The 16,149-nt window shown below is 36.2% G+C and overlaps 1 protein-coding gene across 2 annotated transcripts in view; it reads left to right on the forward strand.

The window, feature by feature from the left end:
• Window positions 1-16,149, forward strand: part of COL15A1 (collagen type XV alpha 1 chain) — a 197,300-nt gene that overhangs the window by 148,648 nt on the left and 32,503 nt on the right. For both annotated transcript variants that reach the window (XM_069105698.1, XM_069105700.1), the window contains 3 exons: window positions 1,933-2,001; window positions 2,129-2,170; window positions 13,426-13,471. In XM_069105698.1, the coding sequence (XP_068961799.1) occupies window positions 1,933-2,001; window positions 2,129-2,170; window positions 13,426-13,471 (157 nt within the window). The remainder of the gene's footprint in view (window positions 1-1,932; window positions 2,002-2,128; window positions 2,171-13,425; window positions 13,472-16,149) is intronic.

The raw sequence follows: 16,149 nt of genomic DNA on the forward strand, positions 1-16,149 counted from the left end.
GATAGATAGATAGATAGATAGATAGATAGATAGATAGATAGATAGATCTAAGTTGCCTTTAAACAAAAATTCTCTTGCACTAAACTTTTTAAATTGATGTTTATTCCCAAAACCAATCACTAAAAAAAAAATTAACTGAATTTTCCTGTATTACTTTTTTCTTTAGAGAATGAATTAAATTGCCTTTAATATTTTCTTCATTTATTCTTGTCAGTACAATCCTCTTGAAGAAGCAAAATAAATGTGGAACTTATCAAAATAATTTCTACCATACATGTCAAGGAAGGGTATTAGAAATAATACTGTATAATTTCCAAGAATTCAAGATTTGAGACAAATAAGTGGTTAGAAAGGGGAAATAACAATGGAGTCCAGAAACAAATTTCTGGACTTTTGTAACAAAATGAAAACTGATAAAAACTCCATAATAACCATATTTTCAATCATGTTTAACAGGTTTCAGTGAAGTTTACTCCATATTTTAAATTATTTTAACAGATTTCAGTGAAATTTGTTGCACATAGATTTTATATTTCAAATACCTATTTTTTTTCCCAAAATGAAAACCTACAATTCATAATTTTGTTCTGGGCAGATTTGTAACTGTTCACAATTAATTTGAAAATACACAGAACCTAAAACATTTCAGCTAGCCAAGTCCGGACCATCCCAAACCTAGCAATTTGAATCATTCCCAAGGGACCTTCCTTTCTCCATCATCTCATTCAACAAGCCTTCATTCATTCATTTATTAACATTCAATTTTAAAATTTTTGAGTTCCAATTCTCTTTCTTCCCTTCAGCTCCTCCCCCTTTTATTGAGAAGGCAAGCAATATACTGCTACCCATTATACAAGTGAAGTTATGCAAAACATATTTCTACATTAGCCATTCAAAAAGCATTTATTAACAGGAATTGTAGTAGAGATACAAATGCATTTTTATGTCCCTGCCTTCAAGGAGTTTACATTCTACAGGAGGGAAACAATATGGACACCATTACAAAATATATACAAAGTAAATACAAATAAATTTCATAGTGAGGAACTGTGGATCAAGAAAGGTCTCTTGGAGATGGTGCCACTTGAGTTGAGTCTTGATTAAATGCTTCCTTTTGAATTGAATTAAACTAAAAGATTCCAAAAGGCAGAAGTGAAGAGGGAGTTCATTCCAGACATTTAGGACAGGACAATCTGTGCAAAGATAAAGAAGAGGGAGGGAGATTGAATGTCACATATAGGGAGCAGGAAATAGACTAACTCAGCTAGATGAGTGATTAACATGAAATCTATCTACAAAGCAAGGTTGGCAATAGATGTTGAAGGCTTTAAAAAGCCATAGGTTGGGGACAGATGGTGAAGGCTTTAAATACCAGAAAGAGGAGTTTGTATTCTATCCAACCTGTTCAATAAACTAGTAGATGTGGAATCAATTGATTGTGATTAAAGTTCACTTCTGCCACTTATTACCTGTGTGACCTTTGCCAGGGCTCTGAGACTGTTTCCTCATCTATAAAATGGGGGGGGGGGTGGTGGACTAAATGTCCCTTGAGGTTTCTTTCAGCTATAGGTCTATAATTCTGTGATCCTATCTTAGAGGCAACAGGGAGCCACTGATACTTCTTGAACAAAGGAATGCCATAGCCAGACTTTTGCTTTAGGATTGTCGATTTTTCAGCTGTGTGAAGGATAGGTTAGAGACAGGAGAGTCTGGAGGCAGGGAAACAAATTCAAAGGTTATTGCAATAGTCCAGGGACATTTCATCAGCTCTCTTAAAATTGTAGTTGAAGCCTGGTCATAGGAATATTCATTTATTCTAGTCCTTCTTCAGCAATGCCTTCCCTCTTTTTGTTTTTTTTTCTTTTTTTTAGAAAACCCCCTCCCTTTCCAGAGGTTTTTAAATAATCAGCTTCCTTTTCTTTTATCCCTTAGGGCCCACCTGGTTTGCCTGGTCCTCCAGGGCCTCCTGGACCACCTGGAGCTGTGATTAACATCAAAGGAGTAAGTACTTTCAGGAGATCACTTGGCTTCTCCTCTGACTTTTATTAAAGCAAAACATATATTGTGTATTCAAATTTGTATATTTAAATGTATTTATTGAATTATCTTTCCTCTCAATCTCCAACAGACAGTTTTCCCAATTTCTCCCAGACCTCACTGCAAAACACCAGTAAGTTGATCTGCCTTATTTAACCACAGGCATGGACCATGCATGAATTCCATCCCCCCCTCAAAAAATGCAAAATGGCATGTTCCATGCTTATAGCTCAGTCCTCTTACATTTTATTTCACTGTCTTTTTTGATTTGGAGTCTACCTCAAAAATGTTTTGCATCCAGTATGTATCCTTAAGCAGCAAGAAGCTTTTAAGATAATATAAAATGGCATTTATGCATATATAATTTTATATATGTGCAAGTACTGCCAAAAAAAGGTTTTAAAACCAACACAAAAATCTTAGCAGATATATTTTACATCAGGAGCTTTAAAGCAAAATTTCACAGCTCATTGTGCTGTCTCCATTTACTTTCCATCATAAAGAAGCCAAATAAAAAGATTAAGGAGGATGATCACAAATTTGGAGCTTTTTCCCTATTAAAATAAGATGAAAATCTTGGCTATTTGGTTCTATCTCATTGCTTCAAGTTCATAAATATCTATAAACCAGTTAAATAGTAAAGATTGTCTATATATCAAATAGCAAAGTGTTTGATTTTATAGACTAGTCAGTGATTTAAATGAATGGACTTGTCACAGGCATATAATTCATAGAATTCCAAGGAATTTAGGAAAGGACATGGGGCTTTAGTGTCCATTTTGATTACTCAATGCTTCAGTAATGCAAATATCCGTGATTTCCTCAGTGTGGAAATATACACCACCAATGGTGGTGTTTAATAAAAGGAAGGAATTCTTTTCCATTATAGGCCAAAATTGTGCTGTGCAAACTTTATAAAATGTAATGAGGGTCACACCCCTTGGAGCATGTGTGGGTTTAGGTCTGTATGGATCAGTGCTAAAGGATTTGTGCTCGGAGGTCCCCTAATTGGACACTCTGCTGAAAGAGCTATCAGTGGATCTTAGAAAGGGAGTGACTCTCTCTCTCTCTCTCTCTCTCTCTCTCTCTCTCTTTCTCTCTCTCTCTCTCTCTCTCCAAATGGCAGATAGGTTTTCAAAATAAACATGGGTATGTTAACAACCTGGGGCTCCTCCAGCACATGCCCATGCTTTCCTGTTCATAGTAACATAGATGCTTACAGCAAACTATTCTGGAAACTGAATCTCCACAAAGTATATTGCTTTGTCAAAACACAAGTCCTTCAATGAGGGAAGCTAGGTGGCACAATGGATTGAGTTCAAGGCCTAGAGTCAGGAAGACTCATCTTCATGAGTTCAAATCTGGCCTCAGATTCTTACTAAATGTATGACCCTGGGCAAGTCACTTAACCCTGTTTGCTTCAGTTTCTTCATCCATGAAATAAACTAGAGAAGGAAATGGCAAACCTCTCCAGTATCTTCGCCAAGAAAATCCCAAATGGGGTCACAAAGAGTCAGACATGACTGAAATGACTGAACAACAAACCCTTCAGTGCCAAGTCATACAATTCCCCATACATAAATTTATCAGGGTTGGGGAACCTGCAGACTCAAGGCCACATGTGGCCCTCTAGGTACTCAAGTACGGCTCTTTGACTGAATGCAAACTTAAGTTGTAGATTCCCCACCACTGTTTTAGACTATGCCTTAGCAAGACAATAAGCTATGTTCCTGGTAGGTACTTTTATAAATATTTGTGGGTTGATTAAATTATCACTTTATTTAGGCCAAAGCTAGAAATTCGGGTACCTCCATGATTGCCTAACCACAACATCATCTTCTGTTCTTCCTAATACTACTATTGTCTCCTAAATCTAAAGGTATCATTTAAGATGGCATGTTGTAATGGAAAACAGACTGATCTGGGGATCAAGAGACCTTGGTTTGTATTTCAGCTTGGAGGCATTTCCTACTTGTATGATCCTGGGCAAGTCACTTTTACCTCTTTCTACCTCAGTTTCTACATTTGTAAAATGAGGATGACATCATTTGGATTAGCTGTCTCCTAGCATTGCTGAAATCAGGTATTCTCATTACCTTTTAAGACTGATTATTGTCAAGGCTTGTCATGGTAGAAAGAAAAGATTTTCATACATACCAGGATCTGGATTCCTTTCTTTCCTCTCTCCTTTACAGGATGTGAATGAGTATGGAGCTTGAATTCTAGTAAACATTTGAAGTTCTACTTAAGGAGATTCCCTGAAAGTAAAGTTTAGGGTCAGGAAATGGAAACGAGATGTTTTGGGAAAACTGAAGTGTTTATCAAAGCTAGAAATTGCATTTGATGATGTTGGTACAGATAGGGTTTAAGAGGTAAGAGATGGGATTTGTGAATTACAACATGAACTTTTCTTATCCTAAAATAGATCCAAACTCAGATGGTTAAAATTCAGACTTCTTATAAAAGCAGAGTTTACCCATGGTTCATTTTTTTTGGCTGTTATCTAGAAGAGAGAAATATAGTCAATCAGATTCTTTTTTTTCATAGCAAGTCAAAAAGAATATAGTTCAGTGGTGTCAAACTCAAATAGAAACATCTCTGTAGTAGTACATTGACTAAGCAAAGTACAAAATAATGTAATTTATGTTGTATTTTTATTTGTTTTGTTAAACATTTCTCAATTAACTTTAATCTGGTTCAAGCTATACTAGGGAGTTTTGTAACCCACAGGACATGATTCAGACACCTCTGGTGAAGCTGATTTTAAACATAGAATAACAGAATCTCAAAATGGAAGGGATATTAAATTATATCTATTCCAACACATATATGAACAGAGATCTCTTCTATAATATTCTGGAGAAATGGTTATCTAGACCAGAGTTACCAGACTCACAGCCCACAAAACTCCAAAATCTATCCTGTACTTAATGTAATTGAGAAATGTTTAACAAAATACATAAAGATATAATACAACATAGATAATGTTCATTAGTGGTTTTCTAAGTCAATAATGTGGTCCACAGGGACCCATTTTTTTGAGTCTGACACCACTGATGTAGACTCTGCTTAAAGACCACCAGTGATGAAGGAAATTCTCTCTCCTGAGGCATTCCCTGACACTTTGGGACAATTTTTGGGGGTTTTTAGTTAAAGGAACTTGTAGCTACTTAGCTCAGATGCATTAGGGAGATATTGAAGGTTGACACGTTGAAACAAAGAAGTCTACCAGGTTTACAATAAAAAGCCATCTTTTCAATTCAATCACATAGCATTTGCTTGAAACCTAATGCTCTGACTAGAATTTAGGTGCAGATTATCATATAACTATCCCAAATAGCTAAAAGGTAACAAGATAAACTTACATAAAAAGGTTTGCTATCTTTCCAGAATGTGTGTCCTGGAGGTAACAAAAGACATCCCAAGGTTTGTCACATCTGACAAGTACTGTCCATTTCTACAATTCACTCAGGCAGCACAAGCCATACTGCCAGAAAGAATTTAGAATGCATAGCTAAGGATTATGAAGACTTATATAAAAAAACTGAAGACTTCAGGCACATAGGTGGCATTTTCATCATTGGTACCGTAGCATTAAAAACCAAGTGCTTTAGAACAGAAAGGCAGATTTGGGAAGTGAACAGTTGGTTAAGAAGATTCTATCTGAGAATAGATTTTGTATTTCTGGACCATGGCTTAAAATAAGATGATAGGTTCTTAGACAGGGATGGAGTACATCTAACAAGTATTGGCTAAAAAAAAAAGTAGTTATTTGGAGTCAAAAATCAAATCGAAACTAAAAATGGAAAAGGCGGAAGGAAATTGCCTATGTATCACTGATCATACAGAGTAGCAACAGTATAAGGAAATTAACAATAGAAATGTCCAGAAATTCATAGGAAATGACATCTTAAAATTGATAAGCAATATATTTTTTTAATTCACAAAGTATAGATAACAAAGTAAACTAGAGAGTCTAACATATGCAAATTTTAACTTCATAGGTGTCACTAAGACTTACTGGGACAGGATCTGTGCTTGCAATGTGACTCAGGTATACTTTAGAGTAGGTGGGGCAAGACTGAGGAGGATGAAAAGTGGCATTGTGTTTAAGAATATATACTCATGTGAGAAATCCAGAAACTAGAAGGAACAATGGGTAGAAAGCATAGGAGGCAGAAACCGATTCACTATTGCCATTAGAAAGGACTACAGATCACTCGGTCTGAAATAAGAGATGAAGAGTTTGGGAAATAGATCACAGTCCTGAAATGGAAGCATCAGAGAATAATGATTGAGGACTCAAATTATCTCAGAACCTACTAGAGCTCTCTTTTTTGTCAAGAACATAGCAGCTAATGATTTCTTGCTTTGCCTTAAAAATAATTTATCCTTCAAAAAGTGGAGAAAGAAATGGAGAAACTACTATTCTGGATTGATTCTCATTGGCAAGCAAAAACGATCTGCTAGGCTGGAGATGATTGGAACCTTGCAGGGAAGTGACCGTTTCATCTTAGAATTTGTGAGAGAAGAGCCAGGAATAGTCATGTTTTCTATATTTTGAGAGAACAGATTTCAAAGGATACTGAGAAAGGATAGAGACGATTCTGTGAGCAAAAATTCTACATGGAAGTCTGCTTTCGAGAATCAGATTCTGAAGACACGTTATTCACATGAGACAGAAAGGGGAAAATAGGCTAAGGAGACCAATGTGTTTGCCCAAAGAACTAATCAATCCGATCTGGGTTTATAGAAGGAGGAGATGGTCCCACTGAACTTTGCCCTGGTCAGATCACTTTTGCAGTATTATATTCAGTTCTGGGTACTGTATTTTGGGAAAGACATTGATAATAAATGGACAAATATAGAGAGCCATGTGACAAAAGTAGCTTAAAGAAAAACCTCCAATTCATGCCATATGACAACTGGTTGAAGGAATCAAAGATATTAGCCTAGATAAAAAGAAGACAAAGATGGAATGATAGCTATATTTAAAGGCATACTATGCAGAAGGGAGATGAGCTTTGAACTCTTCAGTGCCAGAGGGTAGAACTAGGAGCAAAGTGACAGACTTCAGCCCAATGTAATGAAAAACATTTCTAACAACCAGAGTCACCTAAAATTAGAATTGACTGCCTAGGAAGCTAGTGGGTTTGCGACCCCCCCCCCCACTTACTCCAGTATATTATGGAGGAATATCCAGTATTATGTGCTGAATATGTATGTATGCATATTTATGTATGCATGTATGTATATAAGATATACATTAATATATTGTATATGCATAAAAATAGATGGAAAAGGAAATGGCAAATCACTCCATATCTTTACCAAGAAACCCCAGAAGGGGTCACAAAGAGTCAGACATGACTGAAAAATTACTAAATAACAATATAAAAATACTGGACATATATATAGATATATATTGTATATGTATATGCATATATAAATGTACTTATGTATGTAAATATAATGTATACATATAAATATGCTGGGTATATATGGGATATATAAATATTCTGAATATGTATACATATATTGGATGTGTAAATATATTGATATATATATGAAATATACAAATATACTGTATGTATACCTATAAATAAATGTATTGGATATATAGGCATATTGGAGATAGATATAAATATGTTTACTATATACTAGATATAGATGGGATACAAATATATACTGGAAATGTGTGTATGTATGTATGTGTGTGTGTATATATGGGAGATATAAATGTATTGGAGATAGATGTAGATATATGCATACATATCTATAGATATATAAATATATCTAGAATATTTGTTGCATTTTGAACTTTACTACATGGTCTCTGAAATCCTTTTTAATTCTGAGATTTGGTGATTTTTTTTAAAGGTACCAGTTGATAATTATGCTATTTCCGAGGACAGATAAGCAAGCGAATTCATAACCGGCAATTTTTAGCTATTTCAGAACATCTGGATTTCTTTATTATTAGGCCATCTCCATCAAAGACAATCTCAAGATGTTATAAACAACTAAATATCAATCTTCATTAAGTGTACCTAGTCACATATATGCTGTCTTGAGAAACAAAGCAAGGAAAAGAAAGAGTAAATAAGAGACAGCAAATACAAGTTGCATTTATAAAGCGAAGTGACCTACCTTCCTGAAACAAACCGAACCCAAACTCAGATTCAAATGAGTTCTATTGCTTTGCATTATTCACAGTCACTCCAGTGGAGGTGGGGTGGGAAGAAAAGGAAGCAGTATTTCTATAATGCTTACAAAATGCCAGGCACTATGCTGGGTGCTTTACAAATATTATCTCATTTGATTCTTGCAACACTCTGCAAGGTGGGTGCTGTTATTATCCCCATTTTACAGTTGAGGCTGCTGACACAAATAGAGGTTAGGTGATTTGCCTAGGGTCACATAGCTAGTAAGCTTCTGAAACAGAATTTGAACTCAGATCTTCCCGGTAACAGACCCGTACCACCTAACAGCCAAATGATACTGCTATTAGTCAGAATTTTCTCAGAAATTTTGGAAAATCTATCATATCTCTCTGATTGTTTAATAAATGCTTATTGATCTATTATTGATTGATATACTTCAGTTACTTGAGGGTACATTCGAGTTTTTAGATACTCAAAAGACATTTAGAATTAAATCTAATGAAGTTGTTTATAGGTTCACTGCTTGAGGTCAGGTAGATGATATTAATAAATGAGAGAGAGAAGAAACACATCTACTTTGCTTTTTACCTTTTCCTATCTGGAAGAATGATCTTTATACTTAAAAAGTTAACTGAAAGATAATTATGAAGAAATTGAAACATAAGGTTAGTGAAAATAAGAGAAGACCTGTTTGCTCTAAATAAATTCCAGTCACTTGACCTAGATGAATTACATACTGAAAAAATGTGAAGATATGATTACTGAACCAGCATCAGAGATTTAATGAGAAAACATTGAGAATGAGAGAGATAGCAGAAGATTGCAGATGGTCAAAGATTTGTCCTGATTTTCAAAAGGGGGAAGACAAATGCTTCAAATTATATAAAATAAGGACAGGAAATTTTTGTTCTGACTGCAGAAATGCAGGACAATAATCACTTACTCCAACCCTCCTCCTACAGTGCTTTTAAGTGCCTGAGAGAGGCCCAAGTTTCAAGGTTTAATTCAATTAGCCTGAACTAGATGCTAGCTGCCTGGGGGCATGTTGGGAGTTGAAAACAAAAATGAAACACAGCTCATATGTTTATCTCCAGACCTTAGAAGACTCAGCAAGAACTGTGGACTGTATATGGGGGCAGATAATCTGCATTCTGGAGCAGAGAAGAGGCAGATGGAATTTATTCACCCTGACCCAACAAGGGTGAATACTGGGGAACTTGCTATTAACGTGGGGAGTGAGATGAACCAAAGTGGGGTTTTATTTTTCCTTTTTGTAGCTCTAGAGAACACTGAACCCAAAAGTTAAAAGGGGGCAGATTTCAATTCAATAAATGAATTTGGAGCCTAGGAGAAATTGGTACAACTATTTGAATAAAATATTTGTATTTCTTTTCTTTTTTTTTTATTCTGGAGACAAAGGGGTTAAATGACTTGTCAAGGGTCACATAGCTAGTAAGTGTCTGAGTCCTGATTTGAATTCAAGTCCTCCTGATTCCAATTCTATCCTTTGCACCACCTAACTACCCCTGATATTTGCCTTACTACCACAGCCCAGTGACTGTTTTCTGTGTTCCAAGCATAGACTGATCTCCCTTCTGGAGAAGAAAATGAGAAGAGATTTGAAGAAAACCTTTCCATAATCCAGATAGTTAGGAGTCAATGAGAAGTGTTCCTAAAGGAAACTAAAACAAGGTTTCAATGAAAAGAAAAACAAAACAAAACAAAAAACCCCACAAAATCTAAGATGGAAAAGGGAAATTGTGACAAATTCTTAGTAGGATGTTACAGCATGGAATAGTCTTACATAGAGGAGAAAGGAAAGGAAAAGGACATCTGTCCATTTGCAACTTGAAAAATGGATTTGGGACATCTAGGTGGCACAGTGAATAGAACACCGGCCTGGAGTCAGGAGGACCTGAGTTCAAATACTGCCTCAGACACTTAACACTTACTAGCCATATGACCTTGGACAAGTCACTTAACCCCAATTGCCCTCATTTCCCCCTCCAAAAAAAAAGGAAAAAAAAAAAGAAAATGGATTTAAATTTCTTTCTGATATAAAATATGTGTATGCATGTCTGTATGTGTGTTGTCTGCATAGGTTTTATGTGTTCATATGAATCTATTTAAATGGAACCCACAGGGAGGTGTGAATAGATGTCTCTGGAATCTCTTCCATTCACTTTTCCAAGGGAGGCTTTAATTCCTGACAAGAAGAGAAGCAGAAGATGGAGGCTATAAGGCTGATCAATCTGCTTTCCTCTGAAAGGGAGGACTGAGATAGAATTATATCTAGCCACTGTTGTTTTGGGTTTTTTTTTTTTTTTGCTTTTTGGAGGGGGGAGGGCAGGGCAATTGGGGTTAAGTGACTTGCCCAAGGTCACACGGCTAGTGTTAAGTGTCTGAGGTCGGATTTGAACTCAGGCCCTCCTGACTCCAGGGCTGGTGCTCTGTCCACTGCGCCACCTAGCTGCCCCTATCTAGGCACTTTCTAAATGTTATTAGTCTAGGTAAAATTACTTTAGGTTCAAGCAGAGCTCTTTATCATTATCCCTTAATAGGGAAGGAATGCTCCAAACTGCATATCCAAAGAATGACTCCCTTCCCACCAAATACCAGTCATACAAAGATCATACATGCAGAACAGTAAATAAACCCATGAGAACATACTCGACAATACACAGAGTAAATGATCTCTTCCTGAAAGAGAGGTATCTTAGCTCAACTAAGAAAGAAAGTTCCAGATCTTACCCAAGGAGAAATTCCCTGAAGTCTCTAGTGCGGTAAAGACAAAGACATGACCAAGATACCAGCATCTCTGCATAGCTTCTTTCCAGAGTCTTTCTATCCCTTCAGAAGCTTCTCCCTGAAGAAAATCTGTAACTACATGCCTTGCAATGAAGCTATTTGCTCAGCAGGAGAAACTATACTTGTCAGAAAACAGGTCCTTTGATTTGAGGCAGGTCACAGATTTGAGGAGTATGAGCTCTGTGAATTTAGAAAAGAACTAGTCTTGTCCATCAAGAGTTGAGTTACACAGAACAGCAGGCTTAGGGAGCCTGACTGAATGACCTACCCAGCAGAGAGACTATACCTAGAAGTGGAATTATAAAGACACCATGCAAAGGGAGAGGACATTGGGATCCTTTGTGTTAGACTTCTGAGTTGCCCAGACCATATAAGTTTCTTATATGTGTGTCTCTCTACTACTGTACTAGTACTAGAGTAACAGTATACTTCTTGGTGTAAACCTAATATTCTCACATATGCTATGTGTAATGGCAGAAGGGTGCATCTCAGGTTAATGGGGAAAGTGTTTTATTAATATTATTCTTAGAATGTCATCTTAGTATAAACCTCTGCTTTTAGCTGTTTGTGTCTATAGACTGTCTATTAAGGGTAAGTATACTGGTGGGGGCTCATGAATTATAGTTTTAGGAATGCAGGCTCACAACTTGAACCTAGAGTTAATCACCTCCCTGGGATCCGACCTGTGAATATAAGCTGGAAGCAGTCCTTGAGTAAGGGCTACATCAGCAATGTTGTAGAGGCATCAATGCATTGGATATAGCAATGGACAAGATGACCTTTCAGGTCTCTTCTACCTCTGGGAGTCTACAATTCTATGATTCTACACCACTTTTTAATATATATCTTTGATCATGTACCTCTCCTTCCATTTTTGTACATGCTTTTTATAATCTAAATTCATTAGTTGAGATGTTTAGTCCTTATATTCATGAGATGCTTCTTTTTTTTTCTTTTCTTTCTTTCTATTATGGTCATTTCTGCTTCTACTATCTTTTTTTTCTGAGAACCTCATATATCCCTTAAACCAGCTCTCCTTTTAGACTCTCAGACCATGGAATAACCCCTATTATTTATTTGAAGTTAAAAAAAAACAACACAGAAAAACCCCCTTAAGTTCAGGGTAATATGTATACCTATGCCCAATCGTTCATTTTGACTACTACAAATTCTTAGGTAACATGGTAACTTTTCCACATGGTTCACATTGCATCTACTTCATCAACCACATCCTTGGTATGAAATAGGGTCAGAGTATCTGTTTCCTTTCTTGCTTCCATTGCTTTCTTCTATATACAGGAATCAAACAGGATTTGGCTTGATTTTGGTTTGATTGACAAAAATGATCAAAGGGATTATGAAGAGTCCCTGAGGGCTGAGGTCCCTCGGAGGTGAACCATGCAATCTAAATTTGGCAGGGAGTTGAATATAGCCACTAGGGCTCTTGTGAAAGAGAGTAAGTGGGAGGAGATGTGATACTCAATGTACTTTGATATAATATTCTAATAACTACTTAGATATGCATTTTGTGATTGTGCAAATATCATATACTACTTTCCCTTCAGGAGTCATACAGGAGAAGCAAACGTCATTAAATACTTATAATAAAAGGGCAAAGGTAAAGTGTTTTTTGAAGGAAAAGTTAGCACTGTTATGTGTAGATGCTGATTGACTCAGAAAACGTCTCATCTTAGAAACTTACTGGAAGTCTAGGAATGATATAAGATTTTTGACAATGAGAGAATGAGAATTTTATGAAGGTTTTAAATATAACTCAGAAAGGAAGAAAAGAAGTTTGTCTCTTATCATTGTAATTTCTGGATATATTCCCACTGCACAGACTGGTTGCTTTTCATTGGGCCAGAACCAATTCATAGTATATAGGTTACTCTGAAAAGAAAGGAGTAGAAAGCTATCTGGACAGAAAACCAGGGGCACAATCAAGAAGACATGCTATGGTTATCTCCAAATGTCTCTTTCTCTATGTTAAGAAGAAAAAGAAAATAAATAATTTGAAGAATAATTCTTGAGGACTGGCAGAACTCCCTGCTATATCCAGTCCATTTAAAAAAGAAAAGCATAATGACCAGATTTGGTTTAAAAAAAAAAGATCTATTATCTAAAAGCTTCCAGTTTCCCCTTTACTCAATCCCTTGAACAATAAGCCTGGATGCCACAGGGAGCCCAATTGCATGATATGTCCTTCTTACTGAGAGCATTGCATGTACCAAGACTGCAGGTTTCTGGGTAAGTCCCTGAGGATTCATGTGCATGTGAATGATATTTAGTTTTATATGAATGAGGTTTTAAATGTTTGCAAACTTAATCTACTCCTATACATGAGGTCAGATTACCATAACACTATGCCAAGCAATGATTTATCGAATGTAAAGTGCTTCCTTCTTCTCTCCTTTAGGTCAATCCTACTCACCCTGGGAATCAAGAACTAATAACTTTCCATGGTAGTCACTTTTTTATTCATTTTATATTTATCGTGTATGTTTTGGCCTTTAGTAGCCAAGAGAAAATGCATTTCTGTTTGTTCAGCTCACCTAGAAGGAATTCAGAGAATGACTACATATTTCAAGGGTCTCCTTGGGGGGAAACCACATAGCATTTCCAAGCAATTATAACACATTCCTCTCTTCTTTCAAACCACAGTTCAAACTCTACCTTCTACAAGAAACCTTTCCTGATTGTCCCTACTTCAAGTACTCTTGTTCTCTAATTACTTTGTATTGAACTATCCCTGTATATATTTGTATAGATTCTCTATACCTTTATTCTATGTATACCTTGTAAACACTTGTCTTCTTTCCAGTCAGAATGTAAATACTTTGCAAGGAAACATTGACTTATTCTTTGTATTTATACCCCCAAGGTTCAGCATAATGCAAGCTAGACCACAGTAGGTGCTTAATAAATGCTCTGTTGATTGAATATATGTTGATGGTGGAACCACTGAGGAAATTACTATGTGGGAGGCAATATAACAAAAAAAACAAAACAACAAAGCACATAATGACTGGGCCAAAGGGAAGAAAACATTATATTTATTGTCATATTTAGTTCTGTGGAGCAGTGGGCTGAATTGCTGGTATCTATTATTTGTTCCACACTAGGTCTGATTATCCAAGTTAATTTCTTTTTCTTGGTTTACCAGTAGGTACCTTCATTATCAGGATGAATGTTCCAAACTTTCCCCAGTGGATTCTGATCAACAATTTTTTATTCTTCTTCAATGAATCAATCAATTAACAAGCATTCTTGAACTAGGTGCCAGGGACTTAGAATACAAAGACAAAGATGAAACACCTCTTCCCTTAAAGAATTTACATTCGTGTGTGTGTGTGTGTGTGTGTGTGTATGTGTTTCTGTGTGTCTGGGCAGCTAGGTGGCATGGTGGATAGAGTGTTGGGCCTGGAGTTCAAATCTGACTTCAGACACTTACTAGCTGTGTGACCCTGGGCAAATCATTTAACCCCGTTTATCTCAGTTTCCTCATCTGTAAAATGAACTGAAGAAGGAAATGGGGAACTGTCATAGTATAGTTGCAATGAAAACTCCAAATGGAGTTATGAAGAGTTAGACACAACTGAAAAACAACATTTATATATGTATGTATGTATGTATGTGCATATGCGTGTGTACATACACGCATGTATGTGTGTGTGATGGGAAAAGTTGGGACTAGCAGCTAGTAAGATCAGGAAAACTCTCATATAGAAAATGGTTGTAGAACTGAGTTTTGAAGGAAGCTAAAGAGGCAGAGGTGAGGAAGGAAGGACAGTCTTTGCAAAGGCACAGAGATAATAGGAGGATGGGAGATAATGAGAACTGAAAATATGCCAGCAATGAATATTAAGGAGAATAAACTTAAACTCTTCTCATGTCCAAGTCTATTTTTTCCCTTTGGGTAAAGTGAAACAATGGGCAATGCCCATTTGCTCAATGGGTGGCAACACCTATGGATAGAGAGCAGAATGAATTCATTTAAGTTTATCTAGATGTAAGTACACTCAACCAACCCATCAACATTTTTAAATGGTTGAATATTTTCAAAAGCACAATTCTTTATCTCGAAACTAAAGCATAAATATTTCCTCTAAAAGAATTCCATTGCAAGGCAACTTACATTAGTGTTCAACCAAATGAAGTATTGAAATTACACTGTTCAATGCAAGTTATAATATCTTCCCCACTTTTGTGCTCTGTACATGGATAAACACTTATATGGATCCATGACCTAAAATAAATCATTCTCTGAGCAACTAAAAAATTTAATGAAAATAGAAATTATGACTGAGAATTCCATTTAGAGAAATACAGGAGCTGGAGTCATAGGACCTGGATTCATAAACCAACTCTGTGACAAATGATGCAAGTCATTCCACCTCTTCTAGCCTCAGCTTCCTTGTTTGCAAGGTCAGGAGATTCGAGTGGATGACCTCTAAATAGTCCTTCCTATGACCTATCTCCATAGGGCTCATGAAAAGTTTTATATAAGGGGCAGCCAGGTGGTGCAGTGAGTAAGAGTGCCGGCCCCAGCGTCGGGAGACCTGGGTTTGATTCTGGCCTCAGATACTTGGCACCCACACAAAAATAACTAATTGTGTAACCTTGAGCAAGTTACTTAACCCCAACTGCTTTTAAAAAAAAGAAGAAGAAAAAGTTTTATATAGAATGAACTTTTGTAAATCATCATATTGTGCATTATGGAAGCTGACTAACTATAAAAAAGGATCCCATAGAGAATTATTCTGTAAAGAGAAGAATTACTCAGTAACAACAATACCAACAGTAACAATAATAGCATTTTGCCCACTTTCGTTATTTCATGAACTGTACCAACTCTGCAAATTAGGTAAAGAAAGTAAAACTTTCAGTGGTAATGTGACAGGGTCAAGTTCACTTAACAATTGATAGAGCTAGTATTCAAAAATAAGAATTCTGAATTTTTCTAGTGTTTTTCCCACTAAATCATACTCCAATTTTTTGCAGGGGGGGTGTATTTTTATAAATCCAGATTTTTACATATAAGGAAAACTTTGTCTTATCTATCTACCTATGTGTATGTATATGTATACATATATATGGGGAGAAAGAAAGAGAGAAGTGCCATTTTTGTTCTCTTTCTTAT

The sequence above is a fragment of the Petaurus breviceps genome, unplaced genomic scaffold (genome assembly GCF_028583685.1).
Source record: "Petaurus breviceps papuanus isolate PSGF00001 unplaced genomic scaffold, PetGlider_PUasm1.0 138, whole genome shotgun sequence".
Taxonomy (NCBI): Eukaryota; Metazoa; Chordata; class Mammalia; order Diprotodontia; family Petauridae; genus Petaurus; species Petaurus breviceps.